Below are 25,613 nucleotides of genomic sequence, written 5' to 3' on the forward strand. Positions count from 1 at the left end.
TAAAGCAGCGCGGGGCAATGTAAGGCCCCGCTCCGGGTCGTTTTCAACCCCGCAATTCGGGCAGGGGAAGTTGCCGTTGCGGGAGTTCCGAAAAGCGGTCGCCCACCAGGGACCCGCGAGCTCCCGATGTCACCGTCCACAGGCCTGCAGCCGGAGCCACCGAAGCTCCGGAGTCGAGTCGCAGCCGCGCGCCACCACAACTCTCCACACTCCAAAGCCGGCCAGCTCCACGATGGTAAGTCCGCGACTGGAGCCCCCAGATCATTCCGGTTGGAGGCTGCTCCACGGTGCTAGGCCCCAACGACAACGGAGACCCGACAGAGAAAAGGTCGGGTCCCCCATACAGGGAAGAAATTTAAAAGTTTCCCCCGTCCCCCCGCCCCCCACATATACACAGTTAAAAACAATATATGAACCACTACAAACTATACACTCAACGGGACAAAAATTTAAAAAAGACGGACTACAGAGGCCGCTGCAAACATCGGTTGCGATGCCTTCTAAAACATTATTCAGGTGGTTTTTAAGGAAATGGATGCCGTGTCCGAAAGTGAAATATTAAATTGTAGAATATTTGCAAAATAATAGCTGGTTATTTAGCCTGTAGGGTTAGAAATGTGTCCAATAGCTTGGTCAGAAGATGGATTTGAGAAACTTAAAAAGACCATTGTGAAGGAGAAGCTCTAAAAAGTAGAACATGGTAATTATCACACTTCAGGTCAAACTTCAGAGTTTGTAGTTCTGGGGTGTGATGGTGAGAGCTGTGGCTATCTTGGGCTGTGGAGTCTGTTGATCTAAGGTGTAGATCAAGCCTTATTATTCCATGCCATTTATAATCACCACTACACATATATGCATGCCACTCATTACATGGTATTACTGTACTACACAGCTGTACACTAACGAGGTCAGCCAGCTCTCACAAGCCACGCCAAGCTGAATATGAATGGCTGGCAGTTTAAATGTTCCGGATTACTTATGGAATAAAGATTGATCTTTCACTATGTGTGTTGTTGTGGATCATTCACAAACATAAGGTGAGGCAGGCAAGGTGAGAAAGATTAACGGTTTGATGTAACCCGTGATGAAGATGTGGGTGATTAAGGTGAGTAAGTTTAGGAAATATATTTTCAGACAGATTGGTGTTTATGGAAAGTAAAGAGCATGCAAGGGAAATATTAAGGTTTTGGGTAAAGGTCTCGAAATAGAAGCAGTGGAGAATGAGGCTGAAATTCATCCTGACGTGAAGCATGGTTGTGAATACAACTTCATGCTTCTCAGCAGCCACCGATTCATTGTATCACTGCTGGCCCAGAGAGAAAAATATTTATACCAAATAAGACTACAAGATGCTCATTCCGCCTGGGCCAACCTGATCTCCCGGTTGCCAGACACTTTAATTCCCCATCCCATTCCCACACTGACCTTTCTGTCTTTGGCCTCCATTGTCAGAGCGAGGCCAAATGCAAATTGGAGGAACAGCACCTCCTATTTCACTTGGGCAGCTTATAACCCATATTGATTTCTCTAACCAACCCTTGCATCCCCTCTCTCGCTGTCTCTCCCCCACCCACTAGCTTCAAAGTCATCATCTTAAATCTTATTGTCTGTAACATGTTTTTACCTAGCCCACGTCTAACAATGGTCTATTTCTTGTATCATCATTACTTTTTTGCATATCTTTCATTCATCTGTTCTATATCTCTCTATCACCATCTATGTCTCTTGAGTCCCTTTCCCCTGACACTCAGTCACTTACAGTGCCCTCCATAATGTTTGGGACAAATACCCATAATTTATTTATTTGCCTCTGTTCTCCACATTTTGAGATTTGTAATAGAAAAAAATCACATGTGGTTAAAGTGCACATTGTCAAATTTTATTAAAGGCTATTTTTATACATTTTGGTTTCACCATGTAGAAATTACAGCTGTGTTTATACATTGTCCCCCCATTTCAGGGCATCATAATGATTGGGACATATGGCTTCACACGTGTTTGTAATTGCTCAGGTGTGTCCATTTCATGCCTCCTTAATGCAGGTATAAGAGAGGTCTCAGCATCTAGTCTTTCCTCCAGTCTATCCATCATCTTTGGAAACTGTTATTGTTGTGTATCAACATGAGGACCAAAGTTGTGCCAATGAAAGTCAAAGCAATTATGAGAGTGAGAAATAAGAATAAAACTGTTAGAGACATCAGCCAAACATTAGGCTTACCAAAATCAACTGTTTGAAACATCATTAAGAAGAAAGAGAGCACTGGTGAGCTTACTAATTGCAAACGGACTGGCATGCCAAGGAAGACCTCCACAGCTGATGACAGAAGAATTCTCTCTACAATAAAGAAAAATCCTCAAACACCTGTCCGACAGATCAGAAACACTCTTCAGGATTTGGTTTGGAAACAGCTCTGCCCAGGACAAGAAGGCTCTGCAGAGAGTAGTGTGAAAACAGAGAGGATGAGAAGGAGTTTCTTCCCAGAGGCCATTAGGACTGTAAACTCATATCTCACCAGGGACTAACTTTACTGTACCGATTTGCTGTTGTTTGGTGTCTTTTTAAAATTGCTGTTTTTTCTTTTTTTTTTCCTCCCACAAATATGTAATATGTGAATATGTGATTCTGTTCCATTCTGTTTTGTGGTTTTTTTGCACAATCCACGAGCATTGCCACTTTTCATTTCACTGCACATCTCGTATGTGTATGTGACGAATAAACTTGACTTGACTTGACTTGACTTGAATTGAGCATGCCTTTTATTTGCTGAAGAGAAAACTGAAGAGGATTATCCCCCCAAACAAGCATAAGCTAAAGATGGGTGCAATACAGGCCTGGCAGAGCATCACCAGAGAATATACCCAGTAACTTGTGATGCCCATGAATCGTAGACTTCAAGCAGTCATTGCATGCAAATGATATGCAACAAAATACTAAACATGACTACTTTCATTTACATGACATTGCTGTGTCCCAAACATTATGGTGCCTTGAAATGGGGGGACTATGTAATTTCTACATGGTGAAACCAAAATGTATAAAAATGGCCTTTATTAAAATCTGACAATGTGCACATCTGACACACGTGATTTTTTTCTATTACAAAACTTAAATTGTGGAGTACAGAGGCAAATAAATAAATGATGGGTCTTTGTCCCAAACATTATGGAGGGCACGGTATTCCTTTTCTCCAGTCATGCTGTCTGACCCACTGAAATATTCCAGCTTTTTGGGTCTACCTGCAGACAAAAAAGTTACATGTCTGCTCAGCTACTGAGAACATATTTCATCATTGGCACTCAGCCAGTGATAACCTGCTTTCGAGCTGATTCAATGAGCTAGATCATAACATTTCAATGAGCATTCCCATCCTGGCTGCTTGACGGTACTGGGCAGCGTGGTTCAGTCTGAGCTAGCGGATGGTTAAGCGTCTGGTGTTTGTGAGCTTGTTGCATGTGAGTTACTGATCTTCTTTCCATCTGCTTGTCTGTGATGCAGAATGTGTGCCAAAGTTCCATGAAGGACTGGGGGTGGTTTTCCATTCAGAGATGTAATATGTATACAAGCTGCTGTTGGATTTCTTCTGAATTCAGGTCCATGGTGCAGTATCGACCTCTGATTAGAAGTCTGTTTGATACAAAACTAAAACCCAATTCGAATCCAACCTAACTCGAGTCTGAGCACCTATTAATATTCTCATGAATGTTATGAACTGGCCATTGCCATGCATAAAACTCTCTCAATCAAATGTGTAATTAATCTGTTTGAAGATGAAATACCAAAGATTGACCAGGAACAGAGGACACATATGGTGTTAGTTTAAAAAAAAAAAGTATCTTGAGCCTTTCTAAGTAAGGTCGGCATAGACTGACTGGATGTGATTAGTAGCAATGTTACAACATTTTGAGATTTTAAAAATCAAGTCTTTAATTTATCCCATCACATAAAGCATAAAAGGAAGTTTAATTTGACACCTAATTCACTTTCATATCTTCAGTATTAAAAAAGTTATGGCCATTTTCATACTCGGAAATTGGCATCTTGTTTCCTGTTGCTTTTTCATTGACTTAACACAAAAGCTGTGATCGAGAACATTTAAAAGCCCATAACTTTCTTAAAATTTAAGAGAACTGAAATAAATTTTCAGTTATGATAGATTGAAGCATTCCAAAACAAATATGAAACTATCTTACTTAGATGAAATTAGAGCATATAATTAGTTAGTTACCTAATTGTAGCTAATTACAAAATTCAATTACTAGATCAAAACATCTATCCATTTCTTAAGAATAGATTAACATTTTTAAATAGCCTAATTGTCCAAATAACATTCACACAAGAATTCAGAATATAACATAATTTTTAAATCTCATTGTCATCTCATAGGCCAAATGGAAGGAATTTAATGTTTAATACCTGTAAATTAATGGCCATTTAAATCAGCTTGCGAGTGGGATTTTCTGGAACGGGACCATTTGGAACGTTGAGGTTGCGGTGATTTAGTCCCCATATCGGCAGCAAATACACTGCCGGTTCATTCGGGGACTAAATCACCGTTTCGCAACTTAAAATGTGAATTAAAGACATCTTAAGAAACACTTTTATACATAAAAATAAACGACTTTCTTTTAACTGTCCCCTACATAAAATCCGGCCCCATTGTCGGCATTGACGGCTTCAGAAGCTGATTTTAAAATCACTCCAGCGATTAACTTGTCGGGCGAATTAAAAAAAAAAACACACAGAACGGCCGTCGGAACGATTCTTTAGCAACATCTTGCACTCCAACAAATATAATCTAGGACCAGGTCGGAAAAAAACCGCGTTTTAACCCGCCCCCCCCCCCCCCTCAAACGCGTCAAAATCGCGCGCACGGCCAGTGGCAGAATTGCAGCACCGCTGAAGGTAAGTATTGTAACATACCTATGATTAGGCCTCGATGTGAGCACAGGATGTGAGCTCTCCTCGGCTAAAGCTGCACCATCTGCCTAAATTATGTTGTTATGTTATGTTATGTTATGTTATGTTATGTTTTGAAGTGACCAGCATGTGCACATTTGTTATTAGCTTATTTGTTATGGCAAGATATGACAGTGGCCAACATGCTAGTACATCAGGCAGGCAGCCACATTTGGATATCTTTAATGTATTTTGATACTTTCTTCCCTTGTGAAGTTGGAATCTAATTTTAAATTAGTTCTCAATCTACATAGAGAAACCACGAATCACAACGCAGCCACAGGATGCGGATGTAACATCTGGGAACACTGTGTACTTTACCTGCCGAGCTGAGGGAAATCCAAAGCCTGAAATAATTTGGCTTCGTAACAAGTAAGTTGATATCTATCAACTGCTTTTGCAGCTTTTTCTGTGTGAATATGGTTATTGCAAAAGTTGAAATCTATAGTAACATCTTGGAAGCAGTTCACGTGCATATGATTTAAATGCGAGTCCCTGTAGTCGACCTACACTAAAGGTGTCCAAACATTTTGGGCCTTGTTTGGTTTGATCATGTCACTACCTAGTTAACCTACCTCATGAACCATGAATGGGACCAGCTGCTACTTGCAAAGTGGAACATTATTATGTATTGTTATAATTAATCTTCAAGATTAATTTTTTGCCTATGGGGTGATAAATAAATAATTTTCACTTCCTATGTGGGAAAGAATTGGAAAAATTTCTTCTCATGGAGATGTGGAGGCAGTTAATCATTGTTAATATCGTCCTTTTGTAAAAACTGGAATAATGTATTGAGATCCTGTTTGTGTGTGGAAATTGAATTTTTATTCTAATTGAGTTTGATACAAAATGCTAAAGTAATTCAGCGGGTCAGGCACCATCTCTGGGTTGCCATTCCATCTTTCCATTCCTTCTTTGGAGAAAAGGAATAGATGAAGTTTCAGGTCAGAACCCTTCTTCAGACATTGAGCTGTTGCTTTGAATTAAAAGAAGAGACTGGAATTTACAGGTGAAGGTGAAATCCTTTTGGCTGGCCAAGAGTTTCAGAGTATAATTCTCCCGTGCCAAATAAGATATGGTTCTTTTTGATGTTTCAGGTTAATCTTCAGGATAAGAGTCACAGGTTGGCTTCTCGCTCTTCTATAGGCAGGCACATAACCTAAACCAACAGCTTTACGTAACATAGAATGAAACGTTGTGTTGCTTTCAGCACTGGGGCAACATCTCCATGTTTATGTCAGTATGGTGGTTTACACTATGCGAATTGTTTGGACAACTCATACAACAACAGCTGAGATATTTATGCCTTAGTTTATGCACAAATTGACTTACACTTTTATTGATATTGGTTCATTAATGTCATGTGTACTGAGAAGCAGTGAGAAAATTTGTTTTGCATGACAGCCAGAAAAACGTCATTGGTTAAAAATGCAAAAATATATATTAATACCTCTTATTTATGCAACATTATTGTTTGGCATTCATAAGATCCCTATTGCAGATACCTTAAATAGCATTTACATTGGTCAATGTGTCTGGTACAAATATAATCATACCATGCATGAGTACAAATCAAGTGTTTTTAATTGTGATTTAACAATAATTATAGTAATCTGGGAGCTTCATAGAAACTTTCTAAAATATTAGAAATGCATATGTTTAGCATGTGTTGACATATGACCACTGATGCATGTCACTTAATATCTAATACTTTCTGGGCATGGTAGAATTTACAAACAGATGAAATTGATACCCAAATGTACATTGACATTTATTTAGTCTCAGATATCACAACTATTTTAATTTTTTAACTATTTTAATGGCAGGCAGTGACTAGTGGGGTACCGCAAGGCTCAGTGCTGGGACCTCAGCTATTTACAATATATATTAATGATTTGGACGAGGGAATTGAATGCAACATCTCCAAGTTTGTGGATGACTCGAAGCTGGGGGGCAGTTTTAGCTGTGAGGAGGATGCTTGGAGGCTGCAAGGTGCCTTGGATAGGCTGGGTGAGTGGGCAAATGCATGGCAGATGCAGTATAATGTGGATAAATGTGAGGTTATCCACTTTGTTGGCAAAAACAGGAAAGTAGACTATTATCTGAATGGTGGCCGATTAGGAAAAGGGGAGATGCAACGAGACCTGGGTGTCATGGTACACCAGTCATTGAAAGTAGGCATGCAGGTGCAGCAGGCAGTGAAGAAAGTGAATGGTATGTTAGCATTCATAGCAAAAGGATTTGAGTATAGGAGCAGGGAGGTTCTACTGCAGTTGTACAGGGTCTTGGTGAGACCACACCTGGAGTATTGCGTACAGTTTTGTTCTCCTAATCTGAGGAAAGACATTCTTGCCGTAAAGGGAGTACAGAGAAGGTTCACCAGACTGATTACTGGGATGTCAGGACTTTCATATGAAGAAAGACTGGATAGACTCGGCTTCTACTCGCTAGAATTTTGAAGATTGAGGGGGGATCTTATAGAAACTTACAAAATTCTTAAGGGGTTGGACAGGCTAGATGTAGGAAGATTGTTCCCGATGTTGGGGAAGTCCAGAACAAGGGGTCACAGTTTAAGGATAAGGGGGAAATCTTTTAGGACCGAGATGAGAAAAACATTTTTCACGCAGAGAGTATGAATCTCTGGAATTCTCTGCCACAGAAGGTAGTTGAGGCCAGTTCATTGGCTATATTTAAGAGGGAGTTAGATGTGGCCCTTGTGGCTAAAGGGAGCAGGGGGTATGGAGAGAAGGCAGGTACAGGATACTGAGTTGGATGATCAGCCATGATCATATTGAATGGCGGTGCAGGCTCGAAGGGCCGAATGGCCTACTCCTGCACCTATTTTCTATGTTTCTATTTGTGTTGATCTGTAGAATCTGGCTGCATGTTTGAAATGTTATGAGCATGCTGCTCTGTTGCTGGTGTAATCAGTGTGGATCAAAATGCCGATCTATTTCAGAAATCACTTAAATTCCAACCAGAAAAATGTCATTGGTTAAAAATGCAAAAATAAATACCTCTGATTGATAATTTATGAAACATTATTTCTTGGCAGTCATAAGCATGCCTATTGCAGATAACTTAATTAGCATTTACATTTGTCAATGTGCTTGGTTACAAATATAATAACCACTGATTTAAGCTTACTATTTGGATTTTCTTTTTCTTTTAATAATTGGGATTCTTCAAATTCCCATTATTTTAATTAAATGCCTAAAATTGCTAGGGGTAAATTATGGGTGATTTTGTTCTTTTACAGTAATGCACTAGATATGAAGTATAATCCACGCTTAAATCTATTGGATGATGGCACTTTAATGATTCAGAATACTCAAGAAGATGACCAAGGTGTCTACCAGTGCATGGCCAAAAATGTAGCCGGGGAAGTGAAGACTCCTGAAGTCATTCTTCGGTACTTTGAGATACCAGGTACACTTTCTTACTTGAGATCTTTTTAATGGAGAAGGTTTGGGAGAGGATGAGATGGAAAAATAGGTACAGGAGTAGGCGATTCGGCCCTTCAAGACCATTCAATATGATCATGACTGATCATCTAAAATCAGTATCCCCCTTGTTTTTGCCGCCAAAGTGGATAACCTCACATTTATCTATATACTCCGTACACACAAGCACCTGTAGTCTGGATCAAACCCGGGTTTCTGGCGCTGTAAGGCAACAACTACTGCTGTGCCACCCTTCCGGATATGGAAGGAATCTTATGCAGTCTAGGGAAAAATCTTAATCAAATTATAAGAGTTTGCACCCGGAAATAATTTTGCTTCTGCACTAAATGGCGTTTAATCCCATTGCACATTAAATTGTTTCAATAATATTATGCAAGCTAAATAATGCAGACAATGGAAATCGGAATTATAAATGTAAATTACGTCCAGTATTTTTGGAGGGTGAAATAGATTTAACATTTCACATTAACAGTAGAGGTTACTAAAATGTATGCTGCTGCATAAATTATAGCCGAGTGTGGGGGGAGTTGGAGATGTTGGTGCACTGAGAACAAAAAGACAGGTCTATGGTAAATTGGAGGCAACGTGTAAGTGATAGTGTAAGAGTTTGATATTTAGAGAATAATAATTTATGATCATAAATTGAACCCCGCACTTGAGTATAATTTTTTTGTACATCATGCATTTGATAATTGTTGATCTGCCAAACAGCTAGCGATCAGATGGATATTACATTCTCAACTTACACCAGTATTTTATCAGCTTTTTGCACAGTATAGTGCAAATCTTATGCCTCACTGATTTTAAAAATAATTTTCCTTTTTCTCCTGCAATGTAAGAATGTGCATGTGGTTTATGAAGTGAATTACTGTTAAGACTTGATGTCCGTTCTGCATGAATTTGACTTCTGTTTCTTAAATAGCTCGGCCTGCTTTTGTAATTCAGCCACAAAACACTGAGGTCTTGGTCGGTGAGAGTGTCACGTTGGAGTGCAGTGCAACTGGAAACCCTCAACCACGGATCACCTGGATGAGAAGTGATGGGTCTCCTTTGCCCAATGATCCTCGCTATACCATAACTTCCTCAGGAGGACTGTATATACAGACTGTAGAGCAAACGGATGGTGGACAATATACTTGTCTTGCAAACAATAATCAAGACTCTGTTCAAGCAAATGCATTCATAATTATTAAAGGTATTTATTGCAAATGTCAGACAACCATTTGTGTGTGCTAATGAGGAAATAGGGCATATTGAAGCCCATTTTATCCCTGGTTCATTATAAAAAACATTGAAGGGTTTGCTTTATATTTAGTTTTGCATAACTAGCAAATTATTAACAACTTTGAAACCAATCATGAAACTGAAAGGCCCTTCCTAAAGTGTTAAGCATCTTTCTACCTCCCTTCATTCATCATTCATCTGGCTTCTCTTAAATGCATCTGTGCTATTTATCTGAATTACTGTTTGGCCATCCACACTCTAAACAATCCCTGGATGCTGAAGTTTCTCCTGAATTATTTACTGGATTTAATGATGACTATTTTAATTTGATCGATTGTTCTGGAAATGGGCTCAAGTGGAAATATGTATTTTCAAGTTCTGACGATCAATGTTATCATCTTTAAGACCTGTTAATAGGTCAGCCTTATTTTTCCCTTTTCTATGGAAATAATGTTTATTTCTTAATTTTTTCTTTCTAAATTTGACCATTTAGTTCTAGTGCATCTTTTCTTACCTTCTCCAATAACTCTTGACGTATCATGGAAACAAACTGTTCAGCTCACTGAACTAGGCCAACCATCATGCACTGATGGTACTCTAATCTATTTTCCCCTGCAAATTCTCGTCACCATTGTGTTTAATTGATCGACCACTTTACTGCTTTTTTGAGATGTGGGATGAAATCCGAGCCACCAGAGGAAACCAACATGGCCACAAGGCAACATCCGCACACAAATTACCACGGTCAGGATTGAACCATAGTTGCCGGAGCTGTGAGGCAGAAGCACTTGTAGGTGCACCAGTATGCCTCCCCAATGATAGTAGAACCATTCAAAATTATTCACATGTTATAACCATATAACAATTACAGCACGGAAAACAGGTCATCTCGGCCCTTCAAGTTCATGCCGAACACTTATTTTCCCCTAGTCCCATCTACCTGCACTCAGACCATAACCCTCCATTCCTTTCCCGTCCATATACCTATCCAATTTATTTTTAAATGGTAAAATCGAACCTGCCTGCACCACATCCACTGGAAACTCATTCCACACAGCTACCACTCTCTGAGTAAAGACGTTCCCCCTCATGTTACCCCTAAACATCTGACCCTTAATTCTCAAGTCATGTCCTCTTGTTTGAATCTTCCCTACTCTCAAAGGGAAAAGCTTATCCACGTCAACTCTGTCTATCCCTCTCATCATTTTAAAGACCTCTATCAAGTCCCCCCTTAACCTTCTGCACTCCAAAGAATAAAGACCTAACTTGTTCAACCTTTCTCTGTAACTTAGTTGGTTCACCATATTATTTGATTAAAAATCTATATTATCAATTGCTTCAACAGCACTTAAATTGTTTTTTGTTAACTCTAATTGCATCTCACATTTCACAAACATAAGAGGTAATTCTTCTTCATGGCTTCTCTCCTTTCATTTTTCCTGTAGCTCCACCTCAGTTCACAGTCTTCCCTGAAGATCAAGCAGTTGTGGAGGGACAAACTATAGATTTCCACTGTGAGGCGGAGGGTAATCCTGCACCAACGATAGCATGGACTAAAGGAGGTACAGTTACTTGTCATGTTTATTGTTCATTCTCCAGTCCCTTATCGTGTATCTACACACTGTAAATGGATCGATTGTAATCATGTATTGTGTTTCTGCTAACTGGTTAGCACGCAATAAAAATCTTTACTCTGTACCCCGGTACATGTGACAATGAAATAAACTGAATTGAACAACTCAGTGAAAGCAATGTTAGCTGCTTGATGCCAGACGGTACTTGGTCTCTCACTTTTATTTGCCCCATGGAATAAAATTTATACCCAAAGCATCTGAGATGTGTTTAATTTAATTAACTGAAACATTTAGAAATTTAGAATTTTATTTTGCCAACTTTGAGATTTGTTACTCTATCTCAAGTAGTGGACAATAATTTTGAGTTTTGAGAGGCGATTGTTATATTTTGCTATGTTTTAATGCTTAACAATTCTCCATTATTATTTTCAATTTGTTAAAAGTTATTTGCTGCGTTTTTTTTTGTCTCACTTCATCCAATGGATAGAGTTGAGGAAAAAATCATTTTGGTGCATGCTGATTGCCTACCCATGAATAGTGACCAAAAAATAAGCACTAATTATCCTACCCTTTCCCTCACCAAGCCTCTGTCTTTTTGAGGTGACAGGGCTAACTGATCTTGAGTATATCTGAAGAAGGGTCTCGACCCAAAACGTCACCTATTCCTTCGCTCCATAGATGCTGCCACACCCGCTGAGTTTCTCCAGCATTTTTGTCTACCTTTGAGTATAATTATCTCAGATCTTTCAACAAAAATTCGGTAACTGATATTACAGTTTCTGTCTTGGAACATGAATTGGGGAAACAAAGCAATGTATGTAGTGCAATATAGCTTGCACTATATGTTTTTCTTAAAACTTGTGGACTAACCATTTATTAATCTTATCAGATATCGAGGTTAATGGAAATCTGCTCTTGTTTATAGGCAGTGCATTTCCTGGAGACAGGCGGTTTATTTTCCTATCCTCAGGATCATTGAGGATTTCCGGAGTTGCTCTTCACGATGCGGGCCAATATGAATGCCAGGCCAATAATGTTGTTGGTGCCCGTCGAATTGCTGTCCAGCTAACTGTGCAACGCCGAGGTACTCGACAGATTTGGTGGAATAATTAAAATGTCTGGCTTATTAAGTGTAAAGAAGCATATTGACAAAACTGTACTGTTGAAAGATGTAGTAGAATCTTAGCAAAGGAAGTGGCTGGTTATTCAACTGTGTCTCCCACCGTGGTAGTTCTTGTGGCAAATGTTGCAGGAAGCAGTGGTAACAAATGAATGAAATGAAAATCCAGAGTTGTCAATGTAATCAGGTGGGACATTGTAAATAATCCTCCTAGCCTATTGTAGACAACAGCAATGCTCTGTCTGATATTACATGTGTGTTCCCCTATCTTGCCTGCCTGTTATCTCCATCAAATCAGAAGGAACATGAGATCCAAATCGATTAGAATGGAATAAATCTTGCTGGGAAGAAATGATTGATGATTTAAGATGTAGATTAAGATTACCAGTCCCACTTTTTGAATCAAATGCATAACTACTTTTCTCTCGCCTTCATTGCTCCTAGTATCGCTGGTCTTCACAAACAGACCAGCTGACCAGACGGTTGCAGTTGGAACAGATGTGCAGATTCCCTGCAGTGCTCGAGGCAGCCCGGATCCTACTCTAACATGGAGTAAGGTGGGTGACAAGCTCTTTGGAAGCAGTTTTGTTGGTAGGCCAAGAATATTTCTAGCATTGACCCACCAGGCGAGAGTGGTGGAAGGAGGAAGGTGATTAATATACAAAAACCATGGACCATCCTAACTTGGATTTACTACTCTTGTCAATTTGTCAGATTGCTTTCTAGAATATCTAAAACACAAATAGATGTCAAGATTGTTTTAATGTGGTTCAGTGAGTTTATAGTAAAGCTAATCTGGCAAATAAAATATAGTTTTAATCTGAGGGTGCATAATGCATTCTCACTTTGCAAGTGCAATATTGTATGTATTGCATTTATTATTTTAGAAGTATTTAGCTTAATGAAATAGTTACTTTATTTCAGATTTCTACACAAGATCAATGTTTGGAAACTTCAAGATTATTGAAGTACTGATATCTGTATTAGTTGGGAATGGCCAATATTAGGGCAGGCATACAAGGTAAACCAAATGCCTTCCAGACACCACCATGGATTGATTTTTTATTATATAATATCCAGGAATCTGTTTAATCTTCTCAATGTGTCCTATGTTGTGCAGTCAGCATTAGCAGAATATGCTGCAACAAAATACTGCAGTACCTGAACATCTGATCCAAAAGTAGTTTGGAAATCAGGCAGCATATGTCGAGGGGAAAACAGAGTTGGCATTTCAATTTGTTGACCGATTAGGGGTAGTACAAAGTGTGCATTAAGGTGAAATCCATGGAGTGAGGGATGGGGGAAAAGAAGCCAAGTTTTGTAATTGGGTGGAAGATTGATGGAAGAGATGATATTACAAAATACAAAAGCTGGTGAAGGGATAAGGAGAGAAGCACAGGTTATTTTGGAGGTGCCGTGTGTAATCAAACCAGAATCATCCTCTGAGATTGGCAATGGAAAATGCAGGAAATCAATAAAAGAATGATACGCTGGAAGTGCTCATTCATGAGACTGCTGTGGGTTAAGCTGCATATTAGCCTTATGCCCTAACATAATGGATCACTTTGCATTGTACAACATTCCTGCCATAGAGTCGCTGAGTGATACAGTGTGGAAACAGGCCCTTCGGCCGAACTTGGCCAACGTGCCCCAGCTACACTAGACACACTTGCCCGCATTTGGTCCTTATCCTTCCAAACCTGTCCTAACTTTCTTAAATGTTGGGATAGTCCCTGCCTCAACTACCTCCTCTGGCAACATGTTCCATGCACCCGTCACCCTTTGTCTCTCACTACTTAACTTAATGGTTCACTTGCTTCAGTTATAACCCATTTGCCAAATCTTTGCACATTATTTTAACCTATTTATTATCCATTTTTGGTTTCTGTGCGTCCTCTACACAATTTACTTTCCTACCTGTCATCAATGGTAAATTTATCATGTACCTTCTGTGCCTTCATCCAATTCATTTATATAAATTGTAAAAAGGTGACCGCTGTGCTACTTCATTTATTAATTTATGCCAACCAGAGCAAGATCTGTTTCATTCCAGCCAGCCGATCTCCTGCACCTATCAATGTGTTCACTTTTATTTTTCATGTTAAACTTTGATGCAGCTCATTATCAAATGTTTTTTGGACATTTTAGTACTTCCCCAGATTTCCTCTCTATCTTCAGCATATTTTACTTAAAAGAACTCCATAAACCTAAGAAGGTGATTTTCCTTTCACAGAAACATGTTGGCTTTACTGATCCCTTGAAGTTTTCTATGTGTCTCACTATCGTGTGTTGATAAGCATCTAAGATTTTACTTTGGACAGATGATAAAGCTGATGGGCTGATTTGCTGCTATCTCTTTCCTCTCTTTAAACAAAGGATTATATCTTGGAATGTATTGACTTTCTGTTCCATTTGTTTTTTCTTTTCAATTCTGATATCTTTCCCGTTCACTCTATACTTGTTCGCCACTTCCCAGGAGTTTTTTTCTGCATCATCTTCAGTGGAGATCACACTGAGAATGTTTCTTTCCTCCGCTATTTCTTTATTCCACAATGTCATCCAATTGTCCACAATTTATCCTATCTCAGCCTGCAGGTGACACACATGAACCTACCTTTTTTTAAATTTATGGACGCTTTAGCAGTCAATGCTTATTACTTTGAGATTAGTTTTATACTCTATTCTTTCATTTCAATTTCTTGACCTTTTCAAGGAAATACAAAATGTTCACAACCCTCAGCATTCTGCTCTCTGGCAATGCTGCAAGTCTTTGATGTAATATTATCTTTGACTTTTCTGGTTATCCAAGGCTGGGTAATTTTAGTGTTAGCTATCTGGAGCAATGGACCAGCATCTTGGCCACAGATCCAGTAACTTGAAAACATTATCATTCCACACTGAGCATGACACTTGTGTAATAATAGAGACTTATTACCCTCGCGATTTTCTTAAATTTGCTCCTGATTTCAAGTAATCTTGAGGACCTCATAACTTATTATTCTATTGTCGGTTCCAACATAGATCACAGCAATTGGATTCAGCTCTTCTTTCTCAATTACCCTTTGAAGCCTCTTGCATCTGCTCCTGTTCCAGGGAATATGAGAGACACAGTGTTAATTATAAGGTTATCTTGTAATTACCACGATGCATTCTAAGAAGCTTGCTTTATTTCATGGGAAATTTGACAGCAGGTGGAATCACTTCTTATTCTTGCGTATGGCGTGCATAGCCTAAAGTTGGAGGTCAATTTGTTCTATTTGATCTATTTGTTTGTGCACGTCGGGTTTATTGCATTAGTCGTAACAGGGTGGACCACGTGAAGGTTGCAATCTCCCACCCCGATGGAGATTGTTTTAGTTCCTTTGTTTTAGTTTACTTGGCATTCAATTTTGTGGTGTTAAATTTTTATAATCATATTATTATTGATATCTCATCACAACATTTTTCAAGGCCAACAGTAATATTTTTACCATTTTGTTAAGAGAGAAAAGGTTGATTTGGGCAGTTTCCTGTTTTAACTGATACAAATACCCCAGTAATTGAAAATATGCATGTGGTAGCCATATTATATTTTTTACCGTATTCTAGTCATCACAGAAGAAGGCAAAGATAATGTCAGAGGTCAGATGAAAACTGAGACTAAATCAAGCAGAGGATCCAAATCTGAGTTGTTTGAAAAATGCTAAAGGGGAAAATGAGAGTCCAGACTGTCAGATCTATGTTTTCCATCCAAACAAGGTAGTAAGGAGGTGTAGAAAGTTCCAGTCATTTTCAAAAAATGAGTTTTTTGTCTCCAACAGATTTGTGCTCTATTTCAGCTTCTAGTTATATTCATTAAGACTTAGTTGAGGAGTTAGATATATACTTCGGGGCAGAGGTATCTAGAACTAGAGGGTACAGTATTAAGGTGAGGGAGGAGAACCTTAAATGAGATTTGAGGGGTACGTTTTTTTTTGTCAAACAAGATGGTGAATATCTGAACGAGCTGCCAGGAGGAGGTAGTGGAGGCAAAAGACAAATACAATACGACGTTTATCGGGTGCTTTGGCTGGTACTTGTGCAGGAAAGATGTAGGGATACAAGCAAATGGGATTAACTTGGGTGGACATCCTGGTCAACATGGACGAGGTGGGCTCCATGAACCTTTTCTGGGCCAGACTATGGTATGTTTTATGTTTTATATAAAACAGGAAAGTAGACTTATATCTGAATGGTGGCCGATTAGGAAAAGGGGAGATGCAACGAGACCTGGGTGTCATGATACACCAGTCAATGAAAGTTGGCATGTAGGTGCAGCAGGCAGTGAAGAAAGCGAATGGTATGTTAGCATTCATAGCAAAAGGATTTGAGTATAAGAGCAGGGAGGTTCTACAGCAGTTGTACAGGGTCTTGGTGAGACCACACCTGGAGTATTGTGTGCAGCTTTGGTCTCCTAATCTGAGGAAAGATATTCTTGCCATAGAGGGAGTACAGAGAAGGTTCACCAGACTGATTCATGGGATGACAGGACTTTCATATGAAGAAAGACTGGATAGACTCGGCTTGTACACGCTAGAATTCAGAAGATTGAGGGGGGGGATCTTATAGAAACTTACAAAATTCTTAAGGGGTTGGACAGGCTTGATACAGGAAGATTATTCCCGATGTTGGGGAAGTCCAGAACAAGGGGTCACAGTTTAAGGATAAGAGGGAAGTCTTTAAGGACCGAGATGAGAAAATCAGTTTTTACACAGAGAGTGGTGAATCTGTGGAATTCTCTGCCACAGAAGGTAGTTGAGGCCAGTTCATTGGCTATATTTAAGAGGGAGTTAGATGTGGCCCTTGTGGCTAAAGGGATCAGGGGGTATGGAGAGAAGGCAGGTATGGGATATTGATTTGGATGATCAGCCATGATCATATTGAATGGCGGTGCAGGCTTGAAGGGCCGAATGGCCTACTCCTGCACCTATTTTCTATGTTTCTATGATGACACCAGGTTAAAGAGCACAATTAGTTTATGGGAGGAGAAGGTTGCAACAGATGAAATATCTGCTGTAAATGCACAGCAAGTAAGTACACAGCAAAAAATGTAAAACCTTTTTTCAGAAAAGCTATTAAAAGGTGTGAGGCAATGGCAGGTAAATGATGCATGCCACATTAGGGCCATTCTGATGAAAACCTAAGGGTTTTTGATCTGACCTGCTGAGTATTTCCAGTAGTTCCTGTTTCTTTTATTTTAGATTTCCAGCATTTGCAATTGTTCTAATTTTTGTTTCGATTCCCATGTTATATAACTGATTGGTCACCCTAATTCCTGCATTGAATATTGGTCGTTGCAATTTACTTGACTAGTTTAACCACCTTCAATGAACTCACTTTTTAATCTTTTATTTTCCTTAATTTCTTCGTTGGTCAACATGCACGAGAAAGGTTCTTAATCCCAGTTATAGTTTCTCTTTTTTTTCCTCTCCTTTGGTTGACATGAAATTCTTACTGAAAGTTTGAATCTGTTTTTCACTCCATTTTAGAAGTTGTATTTTTCTACTGCCTGTGTTCCCTCAGTGGTCTTTTGTTTCTTGCAGAATCTATTACAGTAATACACTACCAAGGAATCTTCTTCCCCACTCCAGGCCTCCAGCAACTGACACCTGCTCTAACCAGTGACTGGCTGATTGAATCTGACTCTGGTGGCAATGGCAGAGGTTAATATCAGATCCGTTCATAAACATCCTTCCAGTACAAACATCTGGCTTTCAGCAGCACAAAGCCATGTTTATCCCCAAAGCAGTACAGTTGTAAAACATTTTATTCACTAGCTTTTAACTGTACTTTTTGATGTTTTTTTCCATGGCTGTCATCTCGCTGTTCTTCTCTTTCTTCTCGCATAACAATCAGAGTATTGTTCTTTCAATGAAGCAAGCTTCAGTTCTTTGCATTGGGTTGATATATGATATAATTTTTAGCAAGTTGTACCCTTCAGCATTGTTCCATGGCATGTTTGATGCCAAGCCCCCATAATACAGTAAACTTGGATCAGCTACTATTTGACTTTTCAGAAATTCTGATGGTTCAGCAACTGGCTTAAGGGCCTGTCCCACTTTCACGACCTAATTCACAACCTTTTTTACTCGTGGACATTTTTCATGCTAGAAAGACGCCCCGACCTACTTGATGCCACGAGTACCTACGACTAGCATCACGACCTACCTACGACCTCGTGCCGACCATGCTGCGGGTATGAGTCGAGGGCAAACTCGGCAGAGGTCGTGAATTGGGTCGTGAAAGTGGGACAGGCCCTTTACAGGTGTTGGGATATGTCAGTCAACTAACCATGCTCCTTTTTGACATACTGGATTCACTGGAAAATGTTTTGCATAACATTAACAAAAAACTGCATTCAAAAGTAATTGTTATTAGAAGTAATATCCATAGTCCCACTTTTGGTCTAGAAGAATATGCACTCACGCAAGTACTAGCTAGATTTCAAGAGCATTGCACATGAACAAATGTTCCATCTGGTCTGCAGGCAAAGGCAAAAGGATTGTATGCGGGACAATGTAAAATATATCAACACCGTTTCTTATCAGCTCAGTGAAGATTGAAGAAAGGGATACATCAAAAACATTTCAAAGAATCGAGCAAGATGTAGATGTTGGAAATCTGATATTAAAACAGAAAATGCTATCAAAAACTCAGCAGACCAGGCGGCATGTGAGGAAAGAAATCAGAATTCAGTGTCTCAAACTGAAACATTAATGCCCCTGTCCCACTTAGGAAACCTGAACGGAAACCTCTGGAGACTTTGCGCCCCACCCAAGGTTTCCGTGCGGTTCCCGGAGGTTGCAGGTGGTTGCCGGAGGTTGCAGGTAGTGGAAGCAAGTAGGGAGACTGGCAAAAACCTCCGGGAACCGCACGGAAACCTTGGGTGGGGCACAAAGTCTCCAGAGGTTTCCGTTCAGGTTTCCTAAGTGGGACAAGGGCATAACTGTTTCTCTTTTTATAGATGCCTGACTTGCTGAGTGTTTACGACAATTTTGGGGTTTGTTTTCAAAGAATTATTTTGAACACTTTGCTCAGATCTACGATACTTTCCAGCTACAGAAAAGTATTTGAGCACTATTTTTAATTTTCTCTTACTTTTGAGATTAGTGCTGCTTGATTTTGATTTTGAGTCCCTAAATCAATCATGTACTCCATTGATAGATTTGAGCACCAACGATTATTTGAATCATTTATGAATAGTAGGCTGTGGATATTTGACTTCTGGAACAGTTGATTTGTTTAATGCAGCTCGTTAAACATGGAGAATTATTCTCTACCATTCCTTCTCCAGAGATGCTGCCTGTCCCTTTGAGTTACTCCAGCTTTTTGTGTCTATAGAGAATTAAATGTTTTTTTTGACATCTAAACTTCAATGTTGTAAGAGATATGACAGATTTTACAGTTATAAATGAAAGGAGTAGGTGAATTCATTTTGGTTTATATTAACTGTGAGCTGAAACATTCTTGGGAATAATTAAATTTGTCCTAATGCTAATGTTGGTATTAGTATAATTGTATATTTAGCAAGCTTTGGATTGTACATGATAGAAATCTATAATTGATTTAAGCTGCAGCTGAAATATACTTTTGACAGATAGGTTGAGGAGGGGTTTCAAAGGATATCAGAATGTCACCCGAAAGACTGCAGGTCCTGTAAAGGTTGTGTAACTCTGCCTTAGTGACACGGAGTTCTCAATGCAGGATGGAATTCAGGTAACAGAGAGTGGAAAATTTCACATTGGCTCCGAAGGATTTCTTACAATTCGTGATGTTGGATCAGGAGATGGAGGACAGTATGAATGCATTGCCAGGAACAACATTGATCACTCCGTCGCTAGCATGGTGTTGACTGTGGTTGGTGAGTCTATAAAATCTGATTTGTTGTTTATGCTTAATCATTAATAAATGTTAAGGCCCACTTTCTTTGGAGGCCTTGTAAGCTTAGTCGTTTCCCATTTTAATTCAAATTGACTGTAGACACAAGGTTTCTAAATGCAACGGGTTAGAGTTTCTGCTTTGCTATGTTGGTTTTCCAAATGGAGTTTGCCCAGAAATGACCAAATCAACACAAAACATTGAGGAACCTGGAAAGAAAATTGTGCCCAATGTTGAACTAACTTTGTGATAGAAATATGGATAAATAGGTGCAGGAGTAGGCCATTTGGCCATTCGAGACAGCACCGCTATTCAATATGATCATGGCTGATCATCGAAAATCGGCACCCCGTTCCTGCTTTCCCCCCATATCCCTTGATTCCTTTAGCCCTAAGAGCTAAATCTAACGCTCAATAGATGTCTCTGACACACAAACTGCCTAAACGAATTGCCGAAGTCCATTTTAAAGATCATTTTTCAATTTTGAACTTTTCTTTTAGTTCAAGAAATTGGATATGACATTTATGAAACTAAGAGTTTTCTAATTTACTGAAAAATAAAGGTTTTTACACCATTGACGAGGAAATACTCTTGCATAGTCAGCACTATATAATCAAGTAGAAGGGTCTGAAGAAGGTTCTCGACTCGACACGTCACCCATTCCTTCTCTCCAGAGATGCTGCCTGTCCCACCAAGTTACTCCAGCATTTTGTGTCAAGTATGGTTATTTGATTGTAGAAAAAGTATGTACTCTACTGTATTATTCAATAGTCTTGGCTATTGTGTATTTTTAGTTTGATTATACAGCTACTGACCATGAATTTAAACCACAAGATCAATTTAGGAAATGAGCACTGTTTTGAATCTATTTTGCAGCTGAAATGCCTGTGGTGGGAACTCCACCTGATTTGTCGAGGTATTTTTTTGTTTAAAGATTTTATTCACTAAGTAAAATGTGATTCCTGCTATTGTGTAGTCTCTTTTTGGCTTTCCTACCTATTACCATTTTCTGTATGCACGAGAACTAAAAATGCTCAAAATGAATCGGAAGGATCTACTAAAAGCATATCCTTATATTTGATTTTGTTAATATATAATATTGACCAATAATGACATCAGCAAAGCAAAGCAGAAAGTCCGAGGTATTGCAAAATATTGTATGTTCAAGAATTATCAGAATAGCCTGCACAAAACCAACAAATTAGCTTAACAGTTGTTAAGATGAAAGCTGAGTATATTTTCAAAAATCTAGAATCGTGACAAGTCACCCCTAAAGTCAGACCAAAAATAAACAAGAATAGTGGTCCCCAGAATCTACTTTTGAAAGTTTGGAATTTGGTACCACAGTGTTCTGAACGTGGACATGACGATTTGAATGCCCTCCTGCTTCTGAATAAGCTATTAATTTTGTACATCCTCCATCTTGAATGCTATCATTGACCATGTGATGCCCAGAGTTTATCATCAGCTTGATGTGGATCCCCATCATCTTCTATCCCCTCAGATTGGGGTTTCATTCCACCAGCATGCTTGATGGGAAAACTCCCCTGAGGGTGGTGGGTGTACGGAACAAGTTGCCAGAGGAGGTGGTTGAGGCAAGGACTATCCCAACATTTAAGAAAAAGTTGGACAAGTACTGTACATGGATAGGACAGGTTTGGAGGTATATGGACCAAATATGGGCAGGTGGGACTAGTGGAGCTGGGATATGTTGGCCGTTGTGGGCAAGTTGGGCCGAAGAACCTGTTTCCACGCTGCATCACTCTATGACTCTATAAACAAACTTTATGATGAGTATCAAATCTATATTGGCAGCATATTTCTTAGCAAACTAAGTTAATATTGTCCCCCACTTCAAAAATGTGAATTTTGATCATAAAATACTGATCTCTTTAAATAAATGCAGAAATAAGGTAATCAGTGGGGGATTGAATGACTGAATTGCTATTTAGATAATAAGGAGCATATTCAATGAGGTGAGTTGTTCTCTCTGTGCTCTGCTTTTCCACAATTCCCATCCTAAATCTGTAGGGGTTGCATTTGAACATACTTTCCCATTCTACCTACAAAGTTACTTCAATACCTTTTACAAGGAGCTTTGCAAGAGTATTTTAAATTGACTTGCATTTGTTGTTTGAGTGGAGGGGAATGCAGAAATGTGGAATTCAGAATTGTGAATTGAACATACAAAGCAGGGGGAAAGGAGGAAGGGAACAAGGGGAGGGGTGGGAGAAACGTGTTCGAAGAAGAGAATACCTCAGCTGAGCACCTCACTTAACGGTTGCAATAACTCTTGACACTTGCTGACCAATAAACCCCTCCCCCCCCCAAAAAAAAACCAACCCATACTAAAGCAGGACAATGGTATGAAGTTTTGTCTGGTATTTGGTTTAGGTTCATTGAATTATTCACCACAGATTATGAAATGTAAGCAGTATTTTTACTTGATTGGAACATAGAACAATATAGCACTGGAATAGGCCCTTTGGCCCGCAGTGTCTGTGCTGAACTTTATGCCAAGACCAACATTTAACTGCCTGCACATAATCCATATCCCTTCATTCTCTGCATGTTCATGTGCTTATCCAAAAGCCACATAAACTGTGTTATCTTATCTGCCTCCACTGCCATTGCTGACAGTGTGTTCCAGGCACCAATCACCTTATGTGACGTGAAAAAACTTTTCCTCACATATCTTTTAACTTTGCCCCTCACACCTGAAAGTTGTACCCTCTTAAAATTTGATATTTCTCTCCTGGGAATAAGATTCTGACTGTCAATTCTATCTGTGCCCCTCAACGTCCAGTATTTCAGAGAAAACAATCCCAAGTCTGCCCGACGTCTCCTTTTAGCTGTTACCCTCTAATCCAAGCATCATTCTGGTAAACCTCCTCTGCAGAAACAAAGAACTGCAGATGCTGGTTATTGCACAAAAGTACAAAAACTGCTGGAGTAACAGCAGGTCAGACAGCATCTCTGGAGAATATGGGCGGGTGATGTTTTGGGTCAAGACCCTTCTTCAGACCTCCTTGGCACCCTTTTAAAATCCTTCAACAAAGCTTAGGTGTGACCGAAACTATACACAGTACTCCAAATGCTGCCTAACCATAGTTCTAACCAAAGCTGCATCGTGACTTCCTGACTCAATGCCTCAATCAATTAAGACAAATGTCACATGCCTTCTTTACCTTTCCACTACTTCTGTTGCCACTTTCAGAGAGTTATGGACTTGGTCCCAAGATACCTCTGCACATCAACACTGTTAAGGGGCTTGTCATTGATTATATATTTTCGCCTTGCATTCGACCTCCCGAATTGAAGCTCCTCATCCTTGCTCATATTAAAATCCTCCTGTCATGTCTGCCCATTTCTGTAGCTTAGAAATATCCTGCTGTCTGCTCTTTGACAGCCTTCCGCACCGTCTGCGACTCCAACAATCTTGGAGTTATTAAAGTTGTCTTCTGTTGTAAAATCATCTTGAGTATAAGAAATGTGTATATTAGGGAAAAAGAAGTGATCACATTTTAGAGTGAATACATGAAAGCTTCCACTAACATTGCCGGAACGTTCTTTGCTATAGTCACCACTAACTGTCTCATTATCTCACTAGTCCCTGACATTGTTCGAAGTGGCGATACCTTTGTGGAGTCCTCAATCAAGGAAGCTATTCAGAGTGTTGACAGTGCCATCAACTCCACCCGCACTAATTTGTTTGGGAGGTAAAATTACATTTACTGATTTTTGTTTTACAATTATTACTGACAATAATCTTCAGCATGGTCGTTACATCTGGAATGATGCATTTTGATTGGTATGGAGAAAATATTAAAACAATATTTCATATCATCAGCATTTTCAGAACCAACTTCTATTCTTTCCTCCACCCCTCCTGCCCCTAACTGGTTCTCAAACTAAATGATTGAAATCATGTCAAAAATTCACAGCAGCTATTATTTATTCTAAAAGCACATTAGTAAATTCCTAGACCATTTGTAGAAATGCTTGGAATAGTAGTTGGAGATTGTGTGGTCCTAAACAGTTCTTGGCTAGCAGACTTCCTTTGGAACAAGCACTTAATGTATCCAGAATTCCAGCCTTGTAGCCATAGAACACAAAAACAGCCCCTTTGGACCAACTCATCCATGCTGACTTAGATACCTGGACTAAGCTAGTCCCATTTGGCCCATATCCCTCTAAACCTATCCATGAACCTGTTCAAGTGTCTTTTAAATGTTGTTATAGTGACTGCTTCGACTGCCTCTTCCAGCAGATTCTGTATACTCATGCACTTCGGGTTCCTATTAAATCTCCTCTATCATCTTAAATCTATGCCCTCTAATTCTTGATTCCTCTGTAGTGGGAAATATACTGCTTTCACTCTCTATTACCCTCATGATTTTATACACCTCCATTATACCACTCGGTCTGCTAGCTCCAAGGAATAAAGTCCAAGCCTCTCCAGTCTCTTCCTATAGCTTGGGCCCTCGAATCCTGGTCACTTGCTTGTGAATCTTCTCGGCACTCTTTTCCAGCTTCATGACTTGTTTCCTACAGTAGAGTGACCAAACCAGAATACAATACTCAGTGTGGCCTCAACAATGTAATGTACAAATACAACATAACGTCCCTACTTCTATACTTAATTGCCTGACTGATGAAGACCACCAGGAAAGGACAAAGAATTTGAAGTGTTCCAAGTGCAGGGGTCTAGCTATTTGTATGGAATTGATTTTTGTGTTAAATGGGGTTTGTTTGTGGGTAGGGGGTTAGTGGGAATTGTGAGGGTTGGATATGGACCAGTGATGTTCAGGGAAGAAAATGTATTGTTGAATGGATAGTCTGGTTGAAGGCTGTACTGCAAGTGAATTATATAAAATACACTGTATCAGCTGAGAACAAGAGAGGAAGCTTACTATGTAGTGGGTCGTACTTTATCTGTAATTTCCACTCTGTCCCACTGTTTGTCATGTTTTCTTAAAAATCTTTCAATTCAAAGTAAAGAGTGTCACTGCTTTCTCATTAAAGGTCAGGGTCGTTTGTATTGAGAAGAGATAGTTGGAGCTGTGGGATTGTGCAGTCAGTCAGGTGCTTTTGCAGCTGCAGTTTGTTCAGTTGGTCCATTCTTGCCATTACGGAAGGCTAGGGTAATGAGAGAACATTACTAGGGAAGGCTAGGGTAATGAGAGAACATAAGGGAAAATAACTTTGTGAGCCAGTTGCTAACAGATTCTGGCAGAAAACAGATTAAAGCAGAATAGTCACCATGTAATGGGTGTTACAATCTTCTGTGTCGTCTCCTTCTAAACTGCGTACCTTTTTTATTCTTTTTTTTTATTCGTTGTTTAATTGAGGTTAGAGTAATGTGATTGCAGACG

At 39.4% G+C, this 25,613-nt stretch overlaps 1 protein-coding gene across 2 annotated transcripts in view; it reads left to right on the forward strand.

Moving 5' to 3' along the window:
- pxdn (peroxidasin) overlaps positions 1-25,613 on the forward strand; it is a 220,355-nt gene that overhangs the window by 151,925 nt on the left and 42,817 nt on the right. For both annotated transcript variants that reach the window (XM_033021677.1, XM_033021678.1), the window contains 8 exons: positions 5,212-5,329; positions 8,220-8,389; positions 9,347-9,619; positions 11,094-11,210; positions 12,148-12,306; positions 12,787-12,899; positions 20,065-20,221; positions 23,849-23,957. In XM_033021677.1, the coding sequence (XP_032877568.1) occupies positions 5,212-5,329; positions 8,220-8,389; positions 9,347-9,619; positions 11,094-11,210; positions 12,148-12,306; positions 12,787-12,899; positions 20,065-20,221; positions 23,849-23,957 (1,216 nt within the window). The remainder of the gene's footprint in view (positions 1-5,211; positions 5,330-8,219; positions 8,390-9,346; positions 9,620-11,093; positions 11,211-12,147; positions 12,307-12,786; positions 12,900-20,064; positions 20,222-23,848; positions 23,958-25,613) is intronic.

The sequence above is a fragment of the Amblyraja radiata genome, chromosome 5 (assembly GCF_010909765.2).
Source record: "Amblyraja radiata isolate CabotCenter1 chromosome 5, sAmbRad1.1.pri, whole genome shotgun sequence".
In the NCBI taxonomy this organism is placed as follows: Eukaryota; Metazoa; Chordata; class Chondrichthyes; order Rajiformes; family Rajidae; genus Amblyraja; species Amblyraja radiata.